Source organism: Strix uralensis, chromosome 1 (genome assembly GCF_047716275.1).
Source record: "Strix uralensis isolate ZFMK-TIS-50842 chromosome 1, bStrUra1, whole genome shotgun sequence".
NCBI lineage: Eukaryota > Metazoa > Chordata > Aves > Strigiformes > Strigidae > Strix > Strix uralensis.
In genome coordinates, this window is record NC_133972.1 from 118,202,228 (window position 1) to 118,226,917 (window position 24,690).

Here is a 24,690-nt window from a genome sequence, read left to right on the forward strand (position 1 = left end):
TGGGCGTGCCAGATTCACTGGAGGAAGACCACCATTCTGTGCCATGTCACCAGAGGGACACCACCTTAAAATCACTGGTAGAACGTCCTCATTTTGTAGCCAATACTTCATATGCCAAAAGCTGGTAAATACAGTTTATAACATGCAAAAAACCTCTGCTTCAGACACAAAGCAAGCCCCATGCTGACCTTTTATCTGCCTGAGCCAGGTGGCAAAGCTAAATCTGTCAGTGTCCGCTGCTATCCATAACCACAGCTGTTCATGATTTTTGAGCAACAGCTCAAAATCAGAGACTGAACACGCTAACAGGCACCCAAGGTACACCCGATCACGGAAGCACATGTTGAAACACCAGGCTGCCAGCACCATTTTTCTTCCAGTTGTTCGATACATCAACTGGTGTGTTTTGGGTAGCTTTACAGCTGTCTGTTGCATATGAAGAATTTGCAACATCTCCTTCACCCCACAGCTTCGATGTACCAATCCAGAGACTCCTAGTACAATTCCCTCCTAGTATGAGTGCCTTGGACTTCAGCAGAAGGTACCTAGGTGGGAGCACAGCAATGCAGTTTCACAATTAGTTTATGGAGGTATGTATTTTAAATAAATCAGAACTGCTGCTCATGGGAAACATGCAGAGAGGCAGAGTAACTGCCCTATTTATTATAAATAGTTTTCAGAAAATTAGACTGCAATTCCAGCATCTAGATTCAGAGCTTGTTTCCATTACTTGCTTCTTTGTATTACATGTCTTTTTATTGTGGAAGACACAGGGGAGGCAGCATTCTCCTTCCTACTTCTGAAACCTTGACCTTTATTATGAAAGGTACCACCATCTGCAGATGGGCCTGGAGATAAGAAAAAAGGAACTTAACTACGTAACATAGTATTCAAACAACAGTAAAGAAATTTGAGAGCATAGGGTTATGCAATGAAGACTTTCAACGTGCTGTAATTTAGATGAGAAAGCAAACTTCAGGAATCAAGGAAAAGGGAAAACAGCAGCACATGACAATATTCCAAGGAAGTGTCACAAAACTTCTCAGCCTTTTCTGATGACATTTCTAAAGGAAGCCTATAAACATCCACAGCACACGGGCAATAAGCATCATGCCATCCAGTGCTGCCGGCACTGAGAAGGCTGCATACATCAAGTGGAGTTATCATAATCTGGATGTCAACATTGCTAAGATGCTACCTTGTCAAAAAGAAAGAGCGCTAATGCTTGAACTCTAAGCCAAGAGGTGAACACGTGCGAGATGGGGTAAAGAGGGGAGAAGGCAAGAACCATCAGTGGAATGCTGAGAAAGTGTTATTCCAGGGTTATGGGGAAAGTTAGAGGAATACCTATCCTCTGAAAGATGTCAATTATTTCATTTTATCCTTTCCAAATCATTCTATTGATTCAATCTCCCTTGTGATTTTCTGAATAATCACTGAATAAAGAAATATTCTGGATGCATCAAGGGAAGATCTGAGCATGAAATTCTGCTGAATTCTCTTAACCAAAGATCTGGCAATTTCCAGTGAACACAATTTGTTAAGAAGGTGCACCATATTTTTAGGGAAGTAAACACTTCTTAGTTGATATTATAACTATGGACTTCTGTAACACTCAAAAAATATTTTGGGGAGTTACAACATTTTAACATTGAAGTCTCAGCTTGTGTCTTTGAAACTACTTTTTAATTACCTGTCAGAAGGACAGGACACATATCAGAACAAAAAGCCTATTACTATTACTTAAAAGTATGCTAAACACTGAACAGTACTAGAGTTGACAGTACTGTAACAAAGGTGAGGATTTATACTAAACAAAATTGCTTGTCTACCTGTAGAAATTCCTTCAAAGTAGAGAAGAAATTTACTTCAACAGAGTGCTAAAAACTGCTGATAGCCTATTAACAACACTGAGAAAATCAGCATGACCCCCAAGTGTCCCAAATCCATCTTGGTAGCTCAAAACCAAATTTTAGATGCTAAAGGAGGAGGGCATCATGGTCAATGATTATGAGAAATAGTGTCAGTCTTTTCCCAAAGGAAGATAATCGGTTCTTATTGCTTCCATTCATTCTCCCTTACATTATCTCCCACAGTTATAGAGAGCAGAATCAAATCAAGTTGAACCAGATCAGCTTGTATCTATTCACGTTGGTCTTAAATGCAGCTGTGTCTCTGATATTCAGCAAAACATCTGCCAAAAGTTCTACAAATACAAAGAGAGATGCCAAAAATGCGTAGAAGCAGCAGCTTGCTCCTGTGTGCTCACATCATCTTATTTTTAAATTCTCTGTGCCCAAAGGCACATGTATTTTCTACTCATTGGAAACAATCTGGTAAATTGGTGACACATTTCACCTAAAATCATTTCTACTGAAGTAAATCTGAAGACATAAACCAGCCAGAGAATGCATACAGCTGCATGTATTGCATAAACAATGAGATTTCTGGAAAAACTGTGAAAACATACCACATACGAGATAGTCTGCTATTTTTCCACCAAAATCTCTTTAGCTGGACATCACTGAATGACTTCAGAAAGAAAAAAGCATGGGGAGTGCAGAAAGAATAACTGCATAAAACAAATATTCTCAAAACTATTCATAATTATGGGGAGAAAAAAGCCTCCTCCAGAACATTTTGTGCATGAAGAGCTGTACTGGCTGAACAGGAGCAAGAAACAGACAATCAGCAATCAGTAAACAACAGGTAGTGCTTGAGAATAACACTGTGGGAAGAGCACAGCCGCTCTGTGAGGAACCCCAGTATTCTCACAACCTTACTGGGGTGCAGGTTTTTCTTCATGTCCCGAAGTTAACCTGTCTCTGGCAGAACAGCATTTAAAAGCTTGCTGCCATAACAAATGCTACCAAAAGCAGGGGGAGGGCTGGTTATGGATTCATTTGCAATTGGTGCCATTTGTCACAGTCTCCAAACTTATTACCCTTGATTTAATCAGGCAATTGTATTGCTGGGAACACTTGAGCAATAAATTTGAAGTGACTCTCAGGGCAACTGAGAACTCTGATTTGTGCTAACCCGTTTTTGGTTTTATTTTTATAATCATCCTTTCCTCTTTTTTCTACTTCATATTTGGAAACCTTTAGTTTTGTCTTACAGGACTCATTTTCACCATGTTGACAAGCATACCACAACATCATGTAGGAGATGCCAATATACTACCTGTTTCCCCAATTCCTAGCCCAACAGAAGCCAGGAGTCTTCTAGCATCAGGTCTTACAGATAGCAGTGTCTCACAGTTTTGTGTTGGTTCATGGCTGACAGTGGTGGGGGATGGGGAGGAACAAAAGAAAAAAAAAAAAAAACAAACCACAAAAACCACACAGGTCCAATCCTTGTATATGCCTTGATTCAATAAAGCACTGCATTACTCACTTGAAGTTACACACATGCTTCAGGGCTCTGGTGAACCTGGGCCAAAGTAATTATTACAAAACAACAGGAGGATCATATCTGAACAACCATGAGAGCCTATGAGGTCCTAAGAGGAAAGCATCAAATACAGCCATTGAGTCTGTACTCATAGTTGAAGCAAGAACCGGCAGAGTCATGGACTGACACAAAGGATCACTATCGTACAGCAGAATGTGCTTCCATTTCCAGAAAAGCTGTTGCAAAGCGCAAAGCACAAGTTCTCAAAGTTTCTCTGTGAATAACATTATTCTACCTCAGGCCCAACCTTCTATCTTTCCATTGCTGATTTTGATCATCACTTAATGCATTCTGCATCTTTTAACACAAATGGAAGTAAAAAGAAATATAATACTTTTCCCTTCCCAGTGATTCAGCCGCTAAAGGGTGTAGATTGTACAGATATGCAGTAAGGGCAGTAAAAGAGACGTTAAAAAAAAGTACATAATTCAAGTTGTGCTGCTGCTGGTAAGACTGTACATTGATAGAACCACTGGTGTTAGGAAAGAGTCAATACAGCTGACCAAAATTATATACTGTTAGAACAACGAAACAACTTGGTTACCTGAAGGAAGGAAACAATATAGTTACTGCAATCAACGCAACAACAAAAATGGATGTATTACCTGATATCAGAAAGATCACATTTGTTTCCAGCGATGGCCATTACAATGTTTTCAGGACCATGTTCTTTTAGTTCTTTCACCCATTTCTTCAAAGTATGAAATGAATCCTAAGTCAGAGAAATAACAAATAAACTAACAGCCTAGTCTCTGTTAATGTATTTGCTTATTTTTTGAGTTAGAAGAACACAGCTTTGACAGTATTAATGCAATAATAATTCTATAAATCAGAAGACCAGAAGAAGAAGATTGCTGTAAAATGTAATCTGCTTTTCAAACTTTAGGTCAAACTTCCTCAAATTAATTCTTGAACTCGGACTCTCCCCCCTTTGCTCCCCCCCCCCCCCCCCCCCCCCCGCAGCACTGAATGTCTTCCTTAAATTTGCAGTGATGAAGAAACTACCACAGCTCTTTTAAGTTTGGCTAGGGGCTAATTTCCTTCACTTTTAATGTGAGCTTAATTTGTCTAATTTCAATTTCTGCCTAGTAGATTATCATCTCAACCAGTATCATATTTTTGGTTAACATCCAGGAGAGCTTGCACAGGGACCTCTCTCCTGCCTGGCTGCCCCCCAGCATTTCCAAATCTGTGACCTGGTAAACCTCTATTAGTCATTATGAAACCAAAAAGACAGGTGACAATTCACCTGGCTTTTTCCCCTCCAAGTACAAAATTCAAACAGTTTTTGATGTTGCCTATTTTAATAGTAAATTTTCTAGTCCTTTAATGAACTAATAGCATTAAAATCACCTTTGTTCCTACAGATTTCAATTATAACACATGGTTGAAATTATTACTGAAACTCAAACTGAGCTCCCAAATATATTATAAATCATTTTTTCCCCTTCAGAAATGCACATAAGAGTTGTGTCTAAATCAGCAATGGCTGTATCAGTACCACTGAAGGGAGAACACTATCAGGCATTTGGGAAAAACACATCCATTATGCTTTAATGATCAACACTGAATATTAAGCATCAAAAAGTGAAATACACATTGACCTTCCTCTTCTATTTTTCCCTCTTTATTCTGAGAGCTGTTTCACATAATCTTGGAGAAAGGCTGGCAAAACAAACTTCTATTCTTACAGTGCATTACAAGATCAACTGTAAGATATTTACATTAAAAATAAGTATCAATCCAGCACGATTCACTCTTCCTCATCTTTTCTTGGCAAATTAGAACAGGAGAACAGTACCACTGTGCAACAGCGGCCACCATCATCCGCCACACATCATTACACTAATGCACTGGAGAATCAACCCAGCCTTCTGAACCTAGTAGTAAATAATTCAGTTGGAAGGAAAGGAATAAAATGCTAGTGAACTGTCATGACCATCCATCCATTAATGCCTCCTCTAACTCAGCTTTATCAGCAGGGTTTTCTTTCAAAAGCAGTGGAAGAGGCATTCAGCTAGAACCTCTTAGCCTCCTCTGCCCAAGAAATGAGACAGAGCAGTTTAGGTTCTGAAAATATAATTTTCATTCCAAATTAATAATGTTGAGACAAAGGTCAGAGACTTATTATTTCATTACTGCTTTCAAAGTTAAGATATGAGTCGTGCAATGCAAACATGAAATGATATGCTTAGTTAAAAATAATTAGGTTTAAAATCAGTAATAGGCAAACAACTGAATTTCTGTTCAGTTGATAAAGCGGCCAGCTGCTTTTTGTGGCAAAAATTCAATTCCATACCGAGAACATAAGTGGTAGTGGTGGGAGGGGGTACTGCAGGATATTATCCTGTCTACTTAGCCAGAGGAAATTCAAAGAAACTTTGACAAAACGAAATCACCAACCTTTTGTTTAGATGAAATTTAAACAATACAGAAGAAGGACTTATTTTTCTTAAGTCAGCAGGACTCCTCCACCCAAATCTACACAAACTACCGACTCATATAAACCCCACTGACATGAACAGGGATTAACATATAAATACTTCTGCAGTTGTGGGTTTTAACTCCAACTCTGGCCCAAGCAGAGGAGCTAACACAGGCAAAAAGCATACAGGAGGTCTTACCTGTTTGGTGATATCATAAACTATCACGGCTGCTGCTGAACCTCGGTAGTACATTGGAGCCAAGGAATGAAACTGTTAAAACATAATCATCCCCCCCAACAAAAAATATCATTAATAAATCAGAATTATCACACACTTTGTCAGGTCATATGGCAGGATGGCCATGGTGGGACCACTGACTTTCTTTCATCCCATAAAGAACAGACTTCTTCAGCGGTTGCCTATCTTTAGTTTTCCTTAAATACCAAGGAAGCGGAGCTCCCTTATCTCCTGCTGTTCTTCATCCCACTGGATTTACACGATCAGCACTTACAGGTTCAATGCATCTTTTCCATTACAGGGCATAGACTCTAAGGACAAGTTTTGACATGAAGATCACCTACACTTGGAGGTCTAACCAGACAGCATATAGGTACCTTTCCCTGGCAAACCGCAACATTTTGCCGTTGTAGTTGTAACAGACTGGATCCAGCTTGGGTTTGAGTTTTATAAAACACTGAAATTGACTTGGATAAAATTAACTTGTCAGAAAACTCTGAACACCTGTCATGTTTACTCATCCTATACAATGACAGATATTTTGAAAAACATGGGTTCTTGCAGCTTAAGTTACTATTCAGCTTTTTGTTTCAATGGAAACATCCTTTAAGAAAAAAAAAGCAATAAATATGTTTATTATAACAACAGCTTGCCAATGAACAGCATAATTTTTATAATTTACCATGACTAAGCAGCTGATTTAGAATTTCAGCTTATAATTACACAGAGAAAGGAAGTCAAAAAGCCTTTCTGCTGATTCAACTAAACAGTCTTAAGCAAACCAAAAATAATCTTTCTTGAAAAATACATTTAGTCTCACTATACTTGTGCAGCCATTTTACAAATTTTTATTTGTAAAGTGATCTGCAAAAGCTTCATATAAAGCTGCAGCTAATAATTGAGGCCAACTCCTAAATCAAATGCAGGGTATGAATCTCACTGCCCCCGAACATGCATGGATCCATGTGTTATATTGCACACCTCTGCAGATTTACTGGACACATCTTTTTCTCAGGACTGTACTTACAGAGTGAGCATTTAGACCTAGCAGCCTCCACATTTCTTGCTGTTTCACATGCAATGTATACAGCCAGTTATTTGTAAAACTGTTTCATTTGCCAGTTTCTAAGCTACTTCTCACAGATCACACCCTCCAGCTCAAGGTCGACACTTTCTCTTATAGCAGTAAGGATGCACAGCAGCAGTGACAGATGGTCAAGTGCTGAAGTGTTTTAGGGAGCGAGGCAGGTGGGAGAGCTCATTAATAAGAGAAAACAGCAGGAAAGAGCAGGAGAAAAGAAAGAGGAATCAGTCAAGAAACGTGGTCTAAAGAAAAGGGATCAGCCAAGTTCCTGAGGGAGTTGGGTAGATGCATGCCTTCTGGGCTTTTAGTGTGTGACTTTATTACTTGCATGTTTAGTGTAATAAACACTTTCCAGAATTTTTAAACTTCCAGATCATGACAGAAATTTCCAGTGTGTTAGAATAGACTAGACTATTTCAGTTGGAAGAAACCGACAATGATCATCTAGTCCAACTGCCTGACCACTTCAGGGCTGACCAAAAGTTAAAGCATGTTATTAAGGGCATTGTCCAAATGCCTCTTAAACACTGACAGGCTCGGGGCATCAACCACCTCTCTAGAATGCCTGTTCCAGTGTTTGACTACCGTCTCAGTAAAGAAATGCTTCCTAGTGTCCAGTCTAAACCTCCCCTGACTGGACGCAACTTTGAACTGTTCCCACGTGTCCTGTCACTGGATCCCAGGGAGAAAAGATCAGCACCTTCCTCTCCACTTTTCCTCCTCAGGAAGCTGTAGAGAGCAATGAGGTTGCCCCTCAGCCTCCTTCTCTCCAAACTAGACAAGCCTTAAGTCCTCAGCCGCTCTTCACAGGACATACCTTCCAGCCCTTTCACCAGCTTTGTTGCCCTCCTCTGGACACACTGAAGGACCTTCACATTTTTCTTAAACTGTGGTGCCCAGAACTGCACACAGTATTCAAGGTGAAGCTGCACCAACACTGAATACAGTGCAATAATCACCCCTTTTGACCGGCTGGTTGTGCTCTGTTTGATGCACCCCAGGGTGCAGTTTGCCCTCTGGGCTGCCAGGGCACACTGCTGACTTGTATAGAGCCTGCACCTGACCAGCACCCCCAGATCCCTTTCTGCAGGGCTGCTCTCCAGTCACTCCTCTCCCAGTTTATACTTGTGCCCAGTATTACTCCTAGGTGCAGAATCCAGCATTTGGAGTTGTTAAATTTCATCCTATTAATCACAGCCTAATGCTCCAACCCACCTAGATCCCTCTGCAAGGCCTCCTGTCCCTCAAGAGAGTCAACAGCAACTCCCAGTTTGGTATCATCAGCAAACTTGCTAATGGTGCATTCAACTCCTGCATCCAGACTGCTGATAAATATATTGAACAGAACTGGCCCTAGAACTGAACCCTGAGGAACGCTGCTGGTGACCAGTTGCCAGCCAGGTGCAGCCTTTTGAGATTTCAGCCAGTTCTTCACACAGCACACCATGAACCTGCTCCTCCCACAATTGTACAACTTGTCCAGAAGAACAGTGTCAAAAGCTTCACTAAAATCCAGAAAAACTACATTCACCACCTTCCCTTTATCCAGGGTGACCTTATCACAGAAGGATATCAAAGTAGTTAAACAGGACTTTCCCTTTCTGAACCCATGTTGACTATGCCTGATGATTGCATTATCTTTAAATGCCTTTCACCCAGTATAACCTTCTCCATAATTTTTCCAGGAACTGAGGTTAGTCTAAACAGGTCTATAGTTCCCGGGATCTTCCCTCACATGTTTCTTGTAAACTGGAATAACACAGGCCAGCTTCCAGTCTGCAAGGACCTCCCCACACTCCCAAGACCTTTGGTAGATGATCGAGAGGGGCCCTGCCATAACACCTGCTAGTTTCTTTAGAACTCTGGGATGAATCCCATCAGGCCCCATGGACTTGTGAACATTCAGCTGATACAGCTGGTCCCTTACAATTTCAGTGTCCACAAATGGAAAGTCACTGTTCACACACTTGTGATCCTCCAATTCAGGGGACTGGGCAGCCCAAGGTCTATCAGGATTATTAAAGACTGAGGCAAAAAATGCACTGAATGCCTGCACTTTTTCTTCATCCCTAGTCAGATGACCATTTTCAACAAGTATCAGTCCAATGTTTTCTTTAGACCTCTTCTTAGTATTAACATACTTTAAAAAGCCCTTCTTGTTATCTGAAACAACACTGGCCAGTTTCAACTCTAATTGAGCTTTGCCCTTTCACGTCTTTTCCCTGCACAAATGAACCACAGCTTTGCATTCTTCTTGCAAAGCCTGACCTCACTTCTAGAGATCATACAGCGCCTTTTTCTTTCTGAGCTCCATGAGGAGTTCCTTGTTCAGTCAAGCTGGTCTACCCTGCTTGCTTCACTTACAGCACAGTGGTATTGACTGTTCCTGTGCTTCTAAGAGGTGGTTCTTAAAGACTGACCAGCACGCGTGGACTCCTAAGCCCTCAAAAGCAGATTCCCACAGTAATCTGCTATATAGCTCCCTGAATAGTTTGAAGTTTGCTCTCCTGAAGTCCAGAGTAGCAACTCTGCTGTCCTTTTTTCTCATTACACTCAACCATTTCATGATCACTGTGGTCAAGGCAGCCACCTACCATCACATCCCCCACAAGTCCTTCTCTATTCACAAACAGCAAGTCTAGGAGGGCATCTTTCCTAGTTGGCTCACTTAGTACCTGTGACAAGAACTTATCTCCTACAAAATTCAAGAATTTCCAAGACCTGCTCATCAACATGTGTGTTGCATTAAAGTAGCCTGAAAATCAGGGACCTTAATTGTGGAGGGTAGATCTGACCTTTCATGGTGTATGCACACTCCTCCCAGTCTGTAAACTCTGGAAAAAACATATCCTACACACATGCTGATTTGGTTTTAATCTAGATTACATGGTATTCATGAATTTACAAAGACCTCTCAGATAACAGTATCACGCTTCACAGGAGCCATGCAGTTAAACTCACATGCTTCAAATTCCTTCAGTACTGGCCCAGAAAGCACACTGAGAACCTGTACATCATCTTGGGAATTTCTCTCCCTTTTCTTTTGACCAGGTGACAAGAACACTTTCCGTAACAGCTGTTTCACTGAATAATATTGACAGTGTTAGGGCCAGAAAGTAAAAATAATCATAAAAAACAAAACAAAACAAAAAAAACCACCCAACCAAAAAAAAAAAAAAAAAACCCAGAAAAGCAGACCTCTCTCACTGGATCCTGGTCAAGTAGAACCAGATGCAAACTGTAACCAGGATGCAAACTGCCGTTTTTTGGGTAGGATTAACTTTCAGCTGGATTCCCAAACCAGCTTGTTGTGCATGAGATAAGTTCCAGGCTCGCTCAGCCAAAACGAAAGGGTGGGAAATCATGGCTGAGGAAAAGGAGGAAGGACAGGACCACTAGAAGCCAGATTCACCTCAGTTTAGACCCCACTCAAATAGGTCTGCACTTGCAGTACTTTGTGCACATGTCTGCTGGTACAGTCTACTGTCATGGGCAGTTTTACTCTTTTTTCCTATAATAGAAGCAATAATAATTTTGAATTAGTGTGGGTAATATGCAGAAACAAAGAAAACTTATATCTTTGGAGATTAATCACTTCAACAGTGCGTTGCATTTCAGTAACAGAAATGCTAAACAATGTCAAACCATGCTTGACCTGCTCCTTGTGTCAAGAAACATAAAAAGCAGTGACCAGAGGTGCAGCACGCAGGAGGAATGCAGTTCCTCTGCTATTTAAGGCAAAATAAAGTACTTAAATATTCCAATTCCTCACAAGCTTGCAAAGAGGGAGGGCAAGACCACAGTGAGCTAGGCTCAGAAAGGCAACTGCCTTTGAAAGGCACTCAGGTTCAGTAGCTGTTGTTAACAAACAAGTATGACCTCCCTACTCTACTCAGAATCTATTTACTTGATCAGCTGACAGGACAGTTATTTCCTCTTTCATGACTCTACAGTAATATTTTAGCTATAAGGCCTTTTAAGAGGAGAAAACATTTTGTCCATGTTTGGGCATGTAGCTTCAGAATTTGGGCTTTTTTAGTATCAACTGATAGATTTCATCTGGCATATAAGTTTATATTCCTATTTGGATAAACCTGACACTCAAGATTTCATATTTTACATTGGACAAAGTGACCAAAATGGGATTACAATGCATCTTAACGTAACTTCCTATGGTCTGTGAGGAAAAAAAAAGTACTTTGAAATTGTTTAATAACAACTGAAAGTACACTAGTAACAACTATTATCAGTTATCACAGTACAGAATATCAAATAAAACCAAAATTAAATCCCCTTCATCATTCTTTTGTGCAGGCTAATAACCAAACATGATATACTATGTCCCCGTCATAAGAAATCACTGTTGTCCACAAGAAAACAGGAAAAGACTCTTTGCAACACTGAATAAATCAAAAGGGGTTGAAAAATTGTAACTCTGAGTAAGTTTCATGATCTAATAATAGACTCTTAACGAACATGTTTTATGAGCATGGCTTTTCCAATATCACAAACATACTTGTAAAAACATTATGCAAATAATTATATTCGATGCTTTTTTTTTTTTTTTTCCTCTTAAATCAGTGCCCAAAAGAACAGTCCTCTTGAACTTTTTCCTGGCCTAATTACCTAGAAAAAGAGAGTCACGCAAAATTAATTAAAGGGCTACAAAATACTAATGTGCACATTTTTCACCTGCCAAGGACCAAATGTGGGACAGATGCCCAAAACAAGTGACACACAAAAAATCATCTCACAAAATTAAATCTCACAGGACTCCTTCTGTATTATAAATTACAATGTCTATAACCTTGATTTTATAGCTCAGTATTTCTGTATCCAGTAATTCCCAAGAAAATTAGGAGAAACAGGAGCAGTTCAAGCTTTGGCATGAGAACAGCTCTGCTTCTCAAGAAGGGGCACCTAAAATGCTTGAGTAGCGAGCCATGGCTCTGCCACATGGACACCCAGGTCACAACTCCAACTTGCCGGGGAGCCAGCCCCTCTGTAACCCACCCCCCCAAGAGAAGTGCTCTGGCTGATGTCATCCCTACCTGCAGCCAGCAGCAGATCACATCACCTTGGGCTAATGGGGAAACACAGACCCAAACCAGTCATCTATCAGCTCCCACCATCACAAATAACCACACTGCTAACTCAAGTCAAAAGCTGATCATGGTCCAGCCTAAAATCATTTTGAGTTTTCTTCCATGATATTTTTACAACATTGTATTATTTTGACAATTAATAAAATTCTGAATTCCTAATTACTAAGTTACTTGTAATTTACTTGCACCTTGACTTACTGAAATTCAAGCATCAATGCTTGCCTTCAGCTGAAATATGAATATAGAGCAGTCATGCAGTCTTAACTTTGCCAGTCTGCTAAACCAGGCTCTTTCAGTCTGAAGATAAGGTAATGAGGAAAAAGCAGGGTCTAATTGCTTTTCTCTGTGCCTGGTCCAGCTTCAGTTTGTCTTTCCTAATTGCTGGTGACCAGGTTTGTAATGCAGCGCTCTAGACGTAACCCAGCCTTAACTGCACTTTCCCCAACACGTAAGACATTTCTCATGGCTGCATCATACATACATAATCATCTTTTAAGCATTAAAAACATTCACAGGTGGCTTCCTCCTCTGTTTCCAAAATCACCTACAACTTTACAGCATACATTTTTGTTGGGAGTCAAAAGGTACAAGGACTTGCTGCTTTACTACTGAATTTCATCCCCACTGTTTCCCACTAGTTTCCACCATAACCCCCTAGGAACTGGGAATACCTCCCACCTTTGTATAATGAGTATGCTATCATGAGCAGCTCACCTACTATGGAAATTTAGAAGTCCTGTGCCTCTCATTCAGTACCCACAAAAAGTTTGCCTATTTGCAAATACTGATGCACCTCACTCATCAGGCCCATTCTGCTTCTGTCGGGATTGATAACAACTTGTAAGGCTGAGGACACTAAACCATGCAGTGCAATAGTTAAGCTGTAGGAGTACATTTTCCAATTCAACAGGTACAGTCAAGCCAAAAGGGCCATTCAAAATATAAGAAACTTACTTTACAAAAGACACGCCAAAAAACAAAATCAATGACTTGTGTAGCTTCATGCAGACTTTTACGACTCTCTTCCTTAGAGCACGCCACACAGCGTGCTACATACCTACACAGTTGCATAAGTACTGGCGAAATGCTAACTGGATTCGGAGCACCTTCATACTCATGCTCCTCTACCAACACGTCCACTTTGTACTTGCGGTTCATCATCTCTGCCACTAAGGAAGAAGAAGTGAAGCCACATGTGCATTATGAAATTTCCTCTGAAAGCAGGTCCCCTTTTTCTCTCAGGATCCAACTAGAAGCTGCCCAACCTTACAGTTGTACAGTCCTGCAGCACAGAGGACAAATTCAGTCTTAGGTGGTGCAAATGCAAGTTCAGCTAACCAGAGTTGTTCTCATTAATTCCAGGAGTATTTTGGAATTCTGCAACCCCTCATCTGGCCATCTCACTGAAGTCAACAGAAGCTTTGACCTTGCAAAGGGCAGAAAAATGGAACCAACCAGCCATTAAGAAATTTACCACCTATTTAAGAGCTCTGTAGTATTTTGCTTTCTGTTTCCTGTGCATCTCATCATGGAGGGGTATATTTGGTCATAGGTAATGCTGTTCACATTTCCTTTGTACTAATGGTACAGAATGGGGAAGAAGAAAAAGCCACACAATAGCCATATCACAATACTTAGAAAAGAAAAACAAATTCAAGGGAACACAACATAAATCACACCCAAGCTGTGGTAGTAAAAGTCTCTTAACCATGTCTAAACCATGCTGGCTTAGAAAGCAAAACAAAGGCCAAATAAATACAAAAATAAAAAACTACCACTCTTGCCTATTTATATAGAGGCTGACAAATGCTACTGAAGACAGTCTGGATTCATTCAATCTGCCAGGCACACCAGGGAACAGTAATTCATGTCAGCAGCTCTTTGCACCATCCTGTAGTGCTACACCCCAGTGCTGGCTTACTGCCACAGCAGAGCTGTCTCTTCCAAACTCCAGAGCCAAGAGGAAAAGAAAAAAAACAAAACCAAAACCAACAAAAAACCTTCCACAACTCCTCTGTTGGGTTGCTTTTACCATCCTAGACCGCAAAGAACATCACTTGGTCTTACTGCAAAAGGATTAGAGATCTGCCTACAAGCACGGCTGGAAAGGGTAAGGATGCATAAAGTAAGCAGAATCAGACCAGCGCTCAGCAAGTGTTACGCACCTTCTCAAGTCACAGGCTGAATTCAGCTAAGATTTTTCCACATGGTGCCTTTTCAAGCATCTGCAGGTGCACAGCAGCACAAGATTTGCTTCCTGACAGCTGTAATCATTTGACTAGATTTCATTCCCATTCTTGAGGAGATGCTCTGACTAAGTATGTTGCATCTGAGTGGCCAAAATCAAACCACCTGGCTCCTCTCAAGGTCAGAGATCCTTACACTTTCTTTATCTGGGTGCCATTAATGGTAAGGACAGCCACAGCTTCTAGCTGTCTGCTAGCCACTTACATGTGTGGGCAGTGACATAGCTCTGCAGCTTCCTTCCCCTTCCTATTATACACACTCACCTTGCTAGATTAGGACTTTTACAGACCTTGGTTCCCTCACTCCGCAATCCATTCCCAGCCCCTCTTGCAGGTGATTTTGGGTGTCCTGTTTCTCCTGTCCTTGGTCCTTCCTGCCATGCCACCCCCACAAACCTCTTCAGACCCATTCCCAAACCCACCTGAAGCACATTCCTCCTCACACTTTGGCTCCTGTTCCTATAAACCAAACTGTTGAGGTTCTCACAGTGAAAAGCATGGTAGATCAGTGGCAGAAACATATTACTACCAGCCTGTTTAGGAGAGCTGCCTTAACTGCTTCCGTGGATCAGGGAAGCACCCATGAGGGAATAGCCAGAGGTTACCACCACTGCTCCTGCATTGCACAAGCTCATTGAAGCAGTCCATACACCATGAACAGTACCTATTCCACAGCTTGGGAGCCTCCACTTGCCCAAGCCTGGGCATTTACATGTCACCTTGTTCCTATCACCTTCCAGGCAGCAGCTGCCAAACAAACAGAAAATTGGGGTGTGGAGAGAAGCAAAGGCAAAAACCAGAAGTGTGAAACACATTACCCTGACACATAAGCTTCTCTCACAAGCAGCAGCACAGGGAGGGATACAAAATTCCTAACATTCTCAGCTGGCAAAGAGCAAATGGAAAAATGTTACGCATGAAAGCCACTATCAGATACCATTTAGCATTTCATAACGTGGAGTAGTTTTCCCTTCATGACTGAAGACTGAGATTCCAGTTCTCAGGATTCACAAGCTGAATAAATCAGGAGAGATCTATCTGTCTCCAACCTACAGGTATTTTTTGCTAGTTAAATTGAAGAAGATATATACATAAAAATGAAGATTTTTCTCAAATATGTAAGAATTCTTAAAGCAAAAAGGAAAACATTTTTGGATAATCTTTTGGAGGTATTTTAAATAACCAGAAAACAAATCTTTGCAACATCACAGAAGTGACTTGTGCTTAGCCCTTCTGAAGTTTACAGTCATTAAACAAAGGGTGCAAAAGACACTACACCTATTCTGCAGCTCACTGTCAAGCTACACATGGTAGAAGTTTGCTGAAGCTTAAGAAAAAGCACATCCATGTGCATCTCTTAAATGATTTACCATGCTTTACGCTCACTCTAAAAATAGTAAAAATAACATATTCACTTACTAGCTCTAATGCCACTGATGCTCTCACAAACGCACATGCTACCAAATCACCTGCTGACCTTTGCAGCATGCAAACAGCAGCTCACTACAGGAAGGTCCTTACACCACATACAAGGAACCACCTCCACACTGGACTAAGCTGAGGGTCAGTCATCAGAGTCACCTATATAAAACTGTAGAGCAAAATTCAGGCCATGTCTTGACTGCACAAGTAATTCAAGTCATTGATAGTTGCTGTAAACTCCTCTCAGGATAGTCTGGTTTCAGAGGAAGCATCCATAAGCTCAGTGATTAGATTGCTCAGTTTAGGCAAAACATCCCAGTCAAGACTGCGGCAAAGACAAGTCCTCCCCTCAAGGAGCATTTTCACCTCCCACCTTGTGACACTCTCTGAATCAGCAGGACAACTACTGTCACTCAGAAAAGAGGGGACTATAAATCACTGTAGGTATCTCATCAGTCAACCTTTTCCAGGAAATGGAGCAGTTTAAAAAAAAAAAAAAAGCCCACAACTCACGGTAATTCCTACCAAGGTTTAAACTGGGCTCAAGTAATTGAGGTTCCTTCTATTAAACAAAATTAAAAATCCCAGAGTTCAACACAGTAAATTTTAAAAGGACAAAGACAAATTTTCCTGCCCTAGAAACATGGCCCTCAGGCTCCCTAACTATTTGCTACAATATTCCTCAGCTGGCAAAATGGAAAGCTGGCAGCCACCCAAGGTATTCAGACAAAGCACTGCAATTAGAAGCTACTTAGAGCACCATGAACCAAAATATATGCTAATAAAAACATCATTAACTAACTTGTGAAGAGACTTCTTAGGGGAGGGAACCTTTGCTAACAGTAACATAATTGTTGTGCATTTAAATCCTGGAGTCCACAGCAACAATTTAAAGCTGATGGGGGAAAAGTGAGATAGGGAAAAAAGTGACATTTGAAAAATAGTGGGGTGGAGGGAAAGTGACTCTGAGAAACAGAATAAGGTGAGCTTGTCTGATAGCACACCAACACAAAGCAGCTGGGTCTGCAAAGACCAGTACTTAGGCACAGAAAAGTAGGGGGATTTTCTTAAGTGTGCTGACAGTTCAAGATGCTCCCTATCCAAAAAGGGAAAAAAAAAAGAACATGATAGAAGGATTAAAGAAGCTTTCTCCTTTTGTAATCAAGTACAATGTGAATTTCCCACACTGAGAGCAGCTGGAGAGCCATGTACCCCTCTCCAGGGTCTCCTCCAGGAAGCAAGCTGAGCATTCACTCCCATCAAGGCTATGATTGAAATGCTTTTGATCTCCATTTTTTGCTGTGTTATTGTCATTCTACAGAAGTGATGTTTGCTTCTTATCTCCCACAAAATGGCAATTCTAGTTCCTTTTCTACTCTGCCTACAATTCCAAGTTTTCTGACACAACAGAAATATTGTAACTATCATCCATATGAATTAGAAGTTATCTGTTCTCCATGACCAACTTCTGACTGGTTGGTCTGTATATTAAGGTTCTTCAACTAACTCAGCTGTTCCTACAAGCTTTTAAACCCAGCAATGACCAGCATTTCTGAAGGCTTGCAACATTACAAGTGGCTATCTGAATATCGATTTAATGCCTTAAGGGGGTGCTGAGTGCTTCCAGCTGGCTTCTCTGAGCACCTAGGACATGGCTCCTTTTCAGAAACAGCCACGTGAATTCTCAGCTTCTCCCAACTGACTGAAGGCAGCCAGGAGTCACACGGGTTCTCACAGGGCACGTCTTAAATAAGGGCTTACAACTAAGATATTCAAGAATGGTTTCTCTAAACTCTCCAAGCTGGCAGTTCCCCAGTTTGTTGTCCAGAGAAACTCACAAAAAAGGAGAAATTCATGAACGAGGATCACAGAAGTGCTGCTGCTGCTGTTTCCGCCTGCCCACTCTACCATGGTTAAGGTTTGAGCTTAACTTCCATGACATAAGTGAGGCTTCAGTTAAATCTGACTCAGGGCTCTTCTGCCGTGAAGGCTCCATGTCAGCACATAGACACAGCACCAGCTGGCACAGCTGGGGAAGCACAGCACACCCCAACTCCAGAATAAGCACTCGCACGTCCTGTGCTTGGCCTTGTGTTTAGGAGAACGAAGCCAAACAAAGGCAATGTTGAAAGAACAGGAAGCCCTAAACAACGCTATCAGCAGTATAGACAATAGACAAAACTTCCAGACTTTAGCAGTGGAACATAAAGCCTCAACAAAGAACATGAGAAGGACAACAGCTCTCAAACCAGAAACACCGCTTGGAAGACATCTATTAGTACACTATGAAAAACATTAATAGGCCCACAGGTTGGGGTAGGCTGGAACCTTTGGGTCATTACTATTGTTCAGAGGGTATCAAGAAAGAAATTAGCAGGGGGAGACATTTGTTCTTGAATAGCAGATCAGAAGCAGCAACACAAGACGAGGTAACCAGAATCCCAGATCAAACTAAAGTGAATAAGCTATTGAGAAGCATCATGTGTCTAGCTGTAAAATGGGGATGTTCTAGGACAGAGAACGACCTGGAACAGTACGGACCTCACCTTAGAAAACTTGTCTGTCTCAGTACCTAGGACTCAACATCAACTCTGTTTACAGTATCACCCCAGTTTCTTAGAGTCCTAGTGAAGGATTAGGAATACATTGTGCAAACACAGAAGAAAAAGATGGCCCCAGGCCTAAAGAGGTTATAATTCATGATTACACATGAAAACCTGTAACATAACTTATCTGTAATAGATTCTGAGAAATTTAACATGGTTTGTGGTGGTCACTGCTCATCATTGTTGGACACGAAAAAAAAAGGAAAGCAGATGTTTGAAAAATGATGAGCCTAAAAAAAATTGAGAGGAAACATAAGGGACTAGATGGGAAGGATGGATTTTGTGTCCAAGAGTCAGAGCTCAGTCACAGATTTCCTGCCTCAAAAGAGGCATCATTTAGTTCAGTAAATACGGCTTTATTAATATTCACCTACTTTAAAAAAAAGCTTTGAGAGTCTTAAGACTATGTGAGAAAATAGATTAATACTTATATCTAAATGTCAAGAACTGAGTTTTGTGTGCTGAAGAGCTTAAGGGAAAAAAAAAACAGACAGCAGAGTGGGGCACTGAAGGAAAGAGAGAGAGAGAGAGAGAGAGAGAGAGAATAAGCAAGGAAACTCAAAGCATGGGAAAGAACACTGAACCTTTGCTACCTCTTGCAATAATTAGCCAGTTATCAGCTCCAGACCATGCAGAAATGGAACAAACAAGACTTAAGGGAAGGAATTATGCTATACTTCAAATATGTTTTTCAAGATCCATTTTCCCATCATAAATAACATACTGAGTTGCTGAAAGTCAACAGATTTCATCAGGGCCACTTTACATCATGCTGCACATTGTAAATAAAAGCAGAAGCATTTCCTGCACTTAACAGCAAAAATCTTCATTGCCCACAATTCACATACAAGGTATGGAGAATACATGGGATATATCAAGACTGACATTACAGCCTGTATAAGCATCTCATTTTACCCCAACCTAACATGAGCATAGCTACATTTTTCTATGAACAGGAACAGTGAAAATTCACAAGAAATTTTGAAGATATTTTAAAATGTGTGCATGGTTTCTTCCATTTCTTTCAAACTTCTCAAGATAAATCTGGGCATATACTAAGAGAACTCTACAGTTCTACAGCATATTACTGCATACTACCACCATCGAGGCTATTAAAAGAAACAAATGACCAATCAGGCTTACATACAGTCAGTAAGAACTAATGCCCACAAACTCTGTTATGGCTTTTTTGAAAATCCAAAGGAAAAGCTACTTAATTTGAGTAACTCACTTCACACACTTGAAAAATCAAGATGAAAACCCTAAGTGGTTCAGGTTGCCAGTGCTAATTTCCAAAATAGTAACAGTGGACACAACCTGTGCCCATATTCAATGTCCCAACTCACCACAACCCTGGAGTCACCACCTAAGCTCAAACCACCTGCCAGCCCATGTGCTGGAAGTCAAGTGCTTTCCAATGCCAACAAAAGCTGCCACACGTAAACCCAGTGAAACCAGTGGGGAGCTGGAGACCGTGCGGGCACTGCCCAAGGTGTCTTCAAGAAAGTGGCTGACAGTTCACACCAGGCTAAGTGGTATGGTCAGCCTCCTCTGCATTTTCCTCACCTGTGAAATGGGAACCTATACACTTGGTGACTGCCAACCACCTGCTTCACAGAACCTTGCAAAGATTCGGTAGGTTTATGCTTACAAAGTCTTCTGAAGATGAAAGGTTTAGAAAAAGTATGCCAACACATTAAAAGAGACCCGGATAACAAAGACATACTGCAAAGTAATACTCACCCGTTCCTGACCAGCTGTGTCCCAGATCAGAAATTTATGAAGCTCATTCCCACAAGGCACAGTTTTAGTCATGAAGGATGCTCTGAAAAGGAGGAAGCAACAGAAATTTATAACGTGACAGTCAGTCTGAATATGTAACCTAGCCAGTTCTGCTGGGTTAGACTGCATATGGGAAACTCCAAAACCTTGATAAAATGCCTACAGAAGTGAAAGTCTCCCTTTTCTCAGATAAAATATATACCTATATACCTATATATGTATTTTAAAAGAAGGGAAAAGCCTCTGAGGTTCAGAGGGCATTTCTGCATGGGCCCAGGAACACAAATTCTCCTGCTGCTCACACGTAGCTTCTGCTGCTAGCTAGTTCCATCTTCTCAGTGACATGGACTTGAGAAAAAGGCATCAGCCAGCATCATACCAGGCAACAAATGCGCAACTTTTCAGTTAAAGGCAGAACACTGGATCACCATGGATCAGAAAAGTCACCTGCTGGAATGCATGTGGTGAACAAATGGAAAAAAGTTCTTCCCACTCTCAGCTCAGATGAAGAAATCTTCATGGCTTCTTGTATTTTTTGTAGGAAATGAAATTCGTCTGTTTTCACAGTGCGATTTGTCTTGTAGGAAAGAGGGTTACAAATTTATAGGTTTTTTCCATATTACAGCATTTCAATTGAAAGCTGGCTAGGAGAGACTGCTAAACTCTGGCAGATTTTTTATTTCCCCCATCCCACCTGGACACTGCTGAACAATTTCTGTTGTGGTAACTTTTTTCCTGACTCATAAAGATGCATTTGATACGATACACTGTCATTACAAAAGCACTGAACAATATATGACTGATTAAAACATTTCCTGAGAATGATATACCAGAGGTCTCCTCTACAGCCATCTGCAAATTGCTCGAATTTAACAATGGTACATTGCTTATAAAAATATTGAGGCAAAATATGTGCATCATTTTCTCTGGTTGTTTTCAGGGTGTGTGCTTTCAGTTGTCACTCTCCTTCTCAAAGCATTAAGCAACACTTTACAGCTTCAAAAACAGGAACTTTAGAGACACAGCACCTACTGTAGATTGCAAGGATTATATATTTAAAACATCTGATCAATTTGGAATAAAAATAAAAATCTTATCTATATAGAAGAGTAATTATCACCTGTGTGCAAGCTAGCCATCACTTCAAATGGAAAAAAAATCCCTTTAATTTTCATAATTATGATAACAGAGGGAAAATATTTTTCTATTTGAGCAGAAGACATTTATTTAGCAACAACAACTACTTGGGGAAAAATGCCGATGGTGACTTAAAAGTAAAGAACCATTCAAGTTCCCATCAATTCCTTCACTGCAAACAAGTGCCCTTCAGTCAGTAATGATATTCATTACATGCTTCCTTTCTCTCTGTCCATTTTTCTCTATTAATTACATTCAGGAGTCCAAAATTGTCCTGGAACTTCAATGGGCAACTTCCAGCTGAGACTCCTTCATGCATCGAAAGGCAGAGCTTTGGAAAATATCGTCTAACCCTCTGAACAACACACAGCGATCAATACCAATACACAGACGTTTTAAAACAGCTCTAACACACAAGTCAGATCAGCCTTACCCACCCAAATTACTCTTTTGTGAACATTAAATATTATCTTCCTTTCCTGTAAGAGATCAAGAACTTTCAAAATTTTTCAGATAATGTTGGACGTGGCAGATTTGTCCCTAAGATGTTAAAAGAAAAAATTTTGGAATCAAAATCAACTACAGGCTTCTGATGGTCTGACACATGGAAGCTGGACAGTTTTTAAAGAAGAACAGGTATGAATTAATTATACTTAGTTTAAATTGCATTGTCCCTATTTGGAGAAAGGCAAGATAATGTGGCACGTCCTAAACCTAGATGAAAGTATGTCCACAGACAGGAACAGACGCTGCCCATGTTCCTGCCCAGCCTGGCAGGACACACAATGTAGGTACATTAAGGGCTCCCCATGGTTCTCCTGCCATTACTCAGTTATGGGGTGCCCTGATCATTGTGCAGATCACGGTCTCACAGGTTGTGGGGTTTCAGTTCTTTAAGCTACATGGATCAGATTTGATACCTCATGGACCAGTGGGAACTAAAGTGATTTTAATCCTAAGGTCCTACAACCAAAACACAAACCTAAAGTGCGAAACTCTTGACAAGACAAAAAGAAAACGTCACCAACTGAGTAAGATATCTAAGAATCTCTTAGTGTAAGATGAATGAAGAAAAACAAAACAGAACATATGGTCCTATGGTCTTATGACCAAAAAAAAAACCTAAAGTGGAAAACTCTTGGCATGACAAAAAGAAAAGGTCACCAGCTGAGTAAGACATCTAAGAATCTCTTGGTGTAAGATGAGTGAAGAAAAACGAAACAGAACAGCTGGAAGTCAACAGCCGTGCACAACACAAGTCCATACAACGTGGTTCTAGGCCACCCCAGAAAAGAGGATCTTTCAAGAGACACCATTCCCAGGAGGAGAATTGGCAGAGCTCTGTCAGCCTCTGCACAATAGAGTATGCTGCAATATAGTAAGTTTAGGGCCCCTCTGTATTCCCAGAAAAGGGAGCGCAGAGCAGACCTGGTCTGGGGCAACCCCAGACTCTCTAAACAGGCGACATGAGCTGAACAACATTAAAGAAGAGTAAAGAGTTGAGTGAGATTGGTAAGACGGAGAAAAAATTATATACAGTATTCAGAGCCTTTCAAAGTAAGGAAAAGAAAGGAGCTCAGCAGAGGGCAGCGAGTTAAAAAATATATAGAAGTAAAAAATGTATTATGCATGGTACTTACCCAATAGTAGGACTAATATTGTGATCAAAGTGGTCCTGGACAAATCGACAAACAATGCTTGATTTCCCAACCCCAGTATCCTGAAAATAAAGAAAAGCATGACAGTGAGTTCAGGAGACCCTAGATACCAATTCTTCACCTGAAGAAACAGTCAAATATTAATTTGTGAAATTAAATCTTCTCTACTGGCAAGTAGGGCAGGTTAAAGATTTCAAAAGAACAGCCAGCACATGGATTATTCTTTTCAAATGTCAGCATCGTGAATGGAGCTCCCTGGTCCTCTTCTCAACACTCCCTTCTCTCCAAGCCTTCTTTTTTTTGGGTGGATTTTATACTCCTGCTGCAAAGACTGCAGTACTTCAAGCATAGCCATTTACATGTACAAGAAAATCCTGTGCTTTCAAACACATGGTAAACTACCCCGCAAAGCCAGAGAAACAATTTCATTCAGGCCCATTGCAAGGGTAGCCTGATCACGCTTCCAAAACAGATTACTAACATCAACCTTTTAGTAGACAGCACTAACTTAGTGGAACTAACTTTTAATGGCAAGACAAGCAAGCCTGCTTGGTGGAAACTTTGCAGAGGCTTCAGGTGGTTTTGAAAAGGCAGGAATCCAAAGATTTGGATCCCCAGAGATGTGCAGCTATCCCTGTGCAGGTTGTGTTACCAGAATGCAGTGAAACAGCATTACTTTAAATGCAACACAACTTGCTCTCTACAATGCAATGTGGCAGGCTGCTTTCATTTGCAGCAATAGTCTTTTTTTTTTTTACCCCCCCCCAATCAGTAAGGAAAAATAACAGCAGCACAGTACTGGAATAAAATTCAGAATAACTGGGGGGGGGGGGGGGGTGGGGGTAGAAAGCTTGACGTTTTGCAGAAATACTATTTTAGGCATTCACAAATATGAGCAACTTCCCCAAAATGCAGTATTTTTCGGTTTGCCTCTGTTATTTCATGAAGCCTTAGACGGTAGGTAGAAGAGTTTAAATTATACAGAGAATTACAAAGGAAGACGAATAGCAATATTGCTATGTCTACCACAGAATTGTAAAGATCCTCCTTAGAGACAAAAAAGATGCCAGGAAATCGATCCTGACCTTTCCAAGACATTAACAATGACAGCTCAGGGTCCAACCCAACCCATTAAAAAGTCAATGGAAAGTTTTCTATTAATTTCATTGGAAGTGATTGCAGAACTACCAGATTGCACCTGGTAGTTCCATTTGTATCCACATTTTAAGACACTTGACTAATTTACACAAACTTCTCAAAAACTACCAAGACAAGAGAATACAGTTTGTTGAGAGCACTACACATATAACTACATATTGAAAAAAAAAAAAAGCAGCCTTTGCCCACACATAACTATATATTAAAAAAAGCCTTTGCCTTTCCTGCAATCAATTTTGCAGTATTTTATATTCTTTTTGAATATGAAAGAAAAAGAATGTCTGTATTTAGATTTCCTTTCACCATGCTTAAATGAAACTATCACCACTGCAAGTGAAGTCTTTATAGACAGTGCTTACTAGAAAACCATCATTTA

At 40.6% G+C, this 24,690-nt stretch overlaps 1 protein-coding gene across 1 annotated transcript in view; it reads right to left on the minus strand.

The window, feature by feature from the left end:
• RAB31 (RAB31, member RAS oncogene family) overlaps positions 1–24,690 on the minus strand; it is a 68,431-nt gene that overhangs the window by 17,337 nt on the left and 26,404 nt on the right. Inside the window, exons 2-5 of the mRNA XM_074878220.1 lie at positions 23,139–23,218; positions 20,323–20,404; positions 6,078–6,149; positions 4,059–4,165 (exon numbers count right to left, since the gene is read on the minus strand). Of these exons, the coding sequence (XP_074734321.1) occupies positions 4,059–4,165; positions 6,078–6,149; positions 20,323–20,404; positions 23,139–23,218 (341 nt within the window). The remainder of the gene's footprint in view (positions 1–4,058; positions 4,166–6,077; positions 6,150–20,322; positions 20,405–23,138; positions 23,219–24,690) is intronic.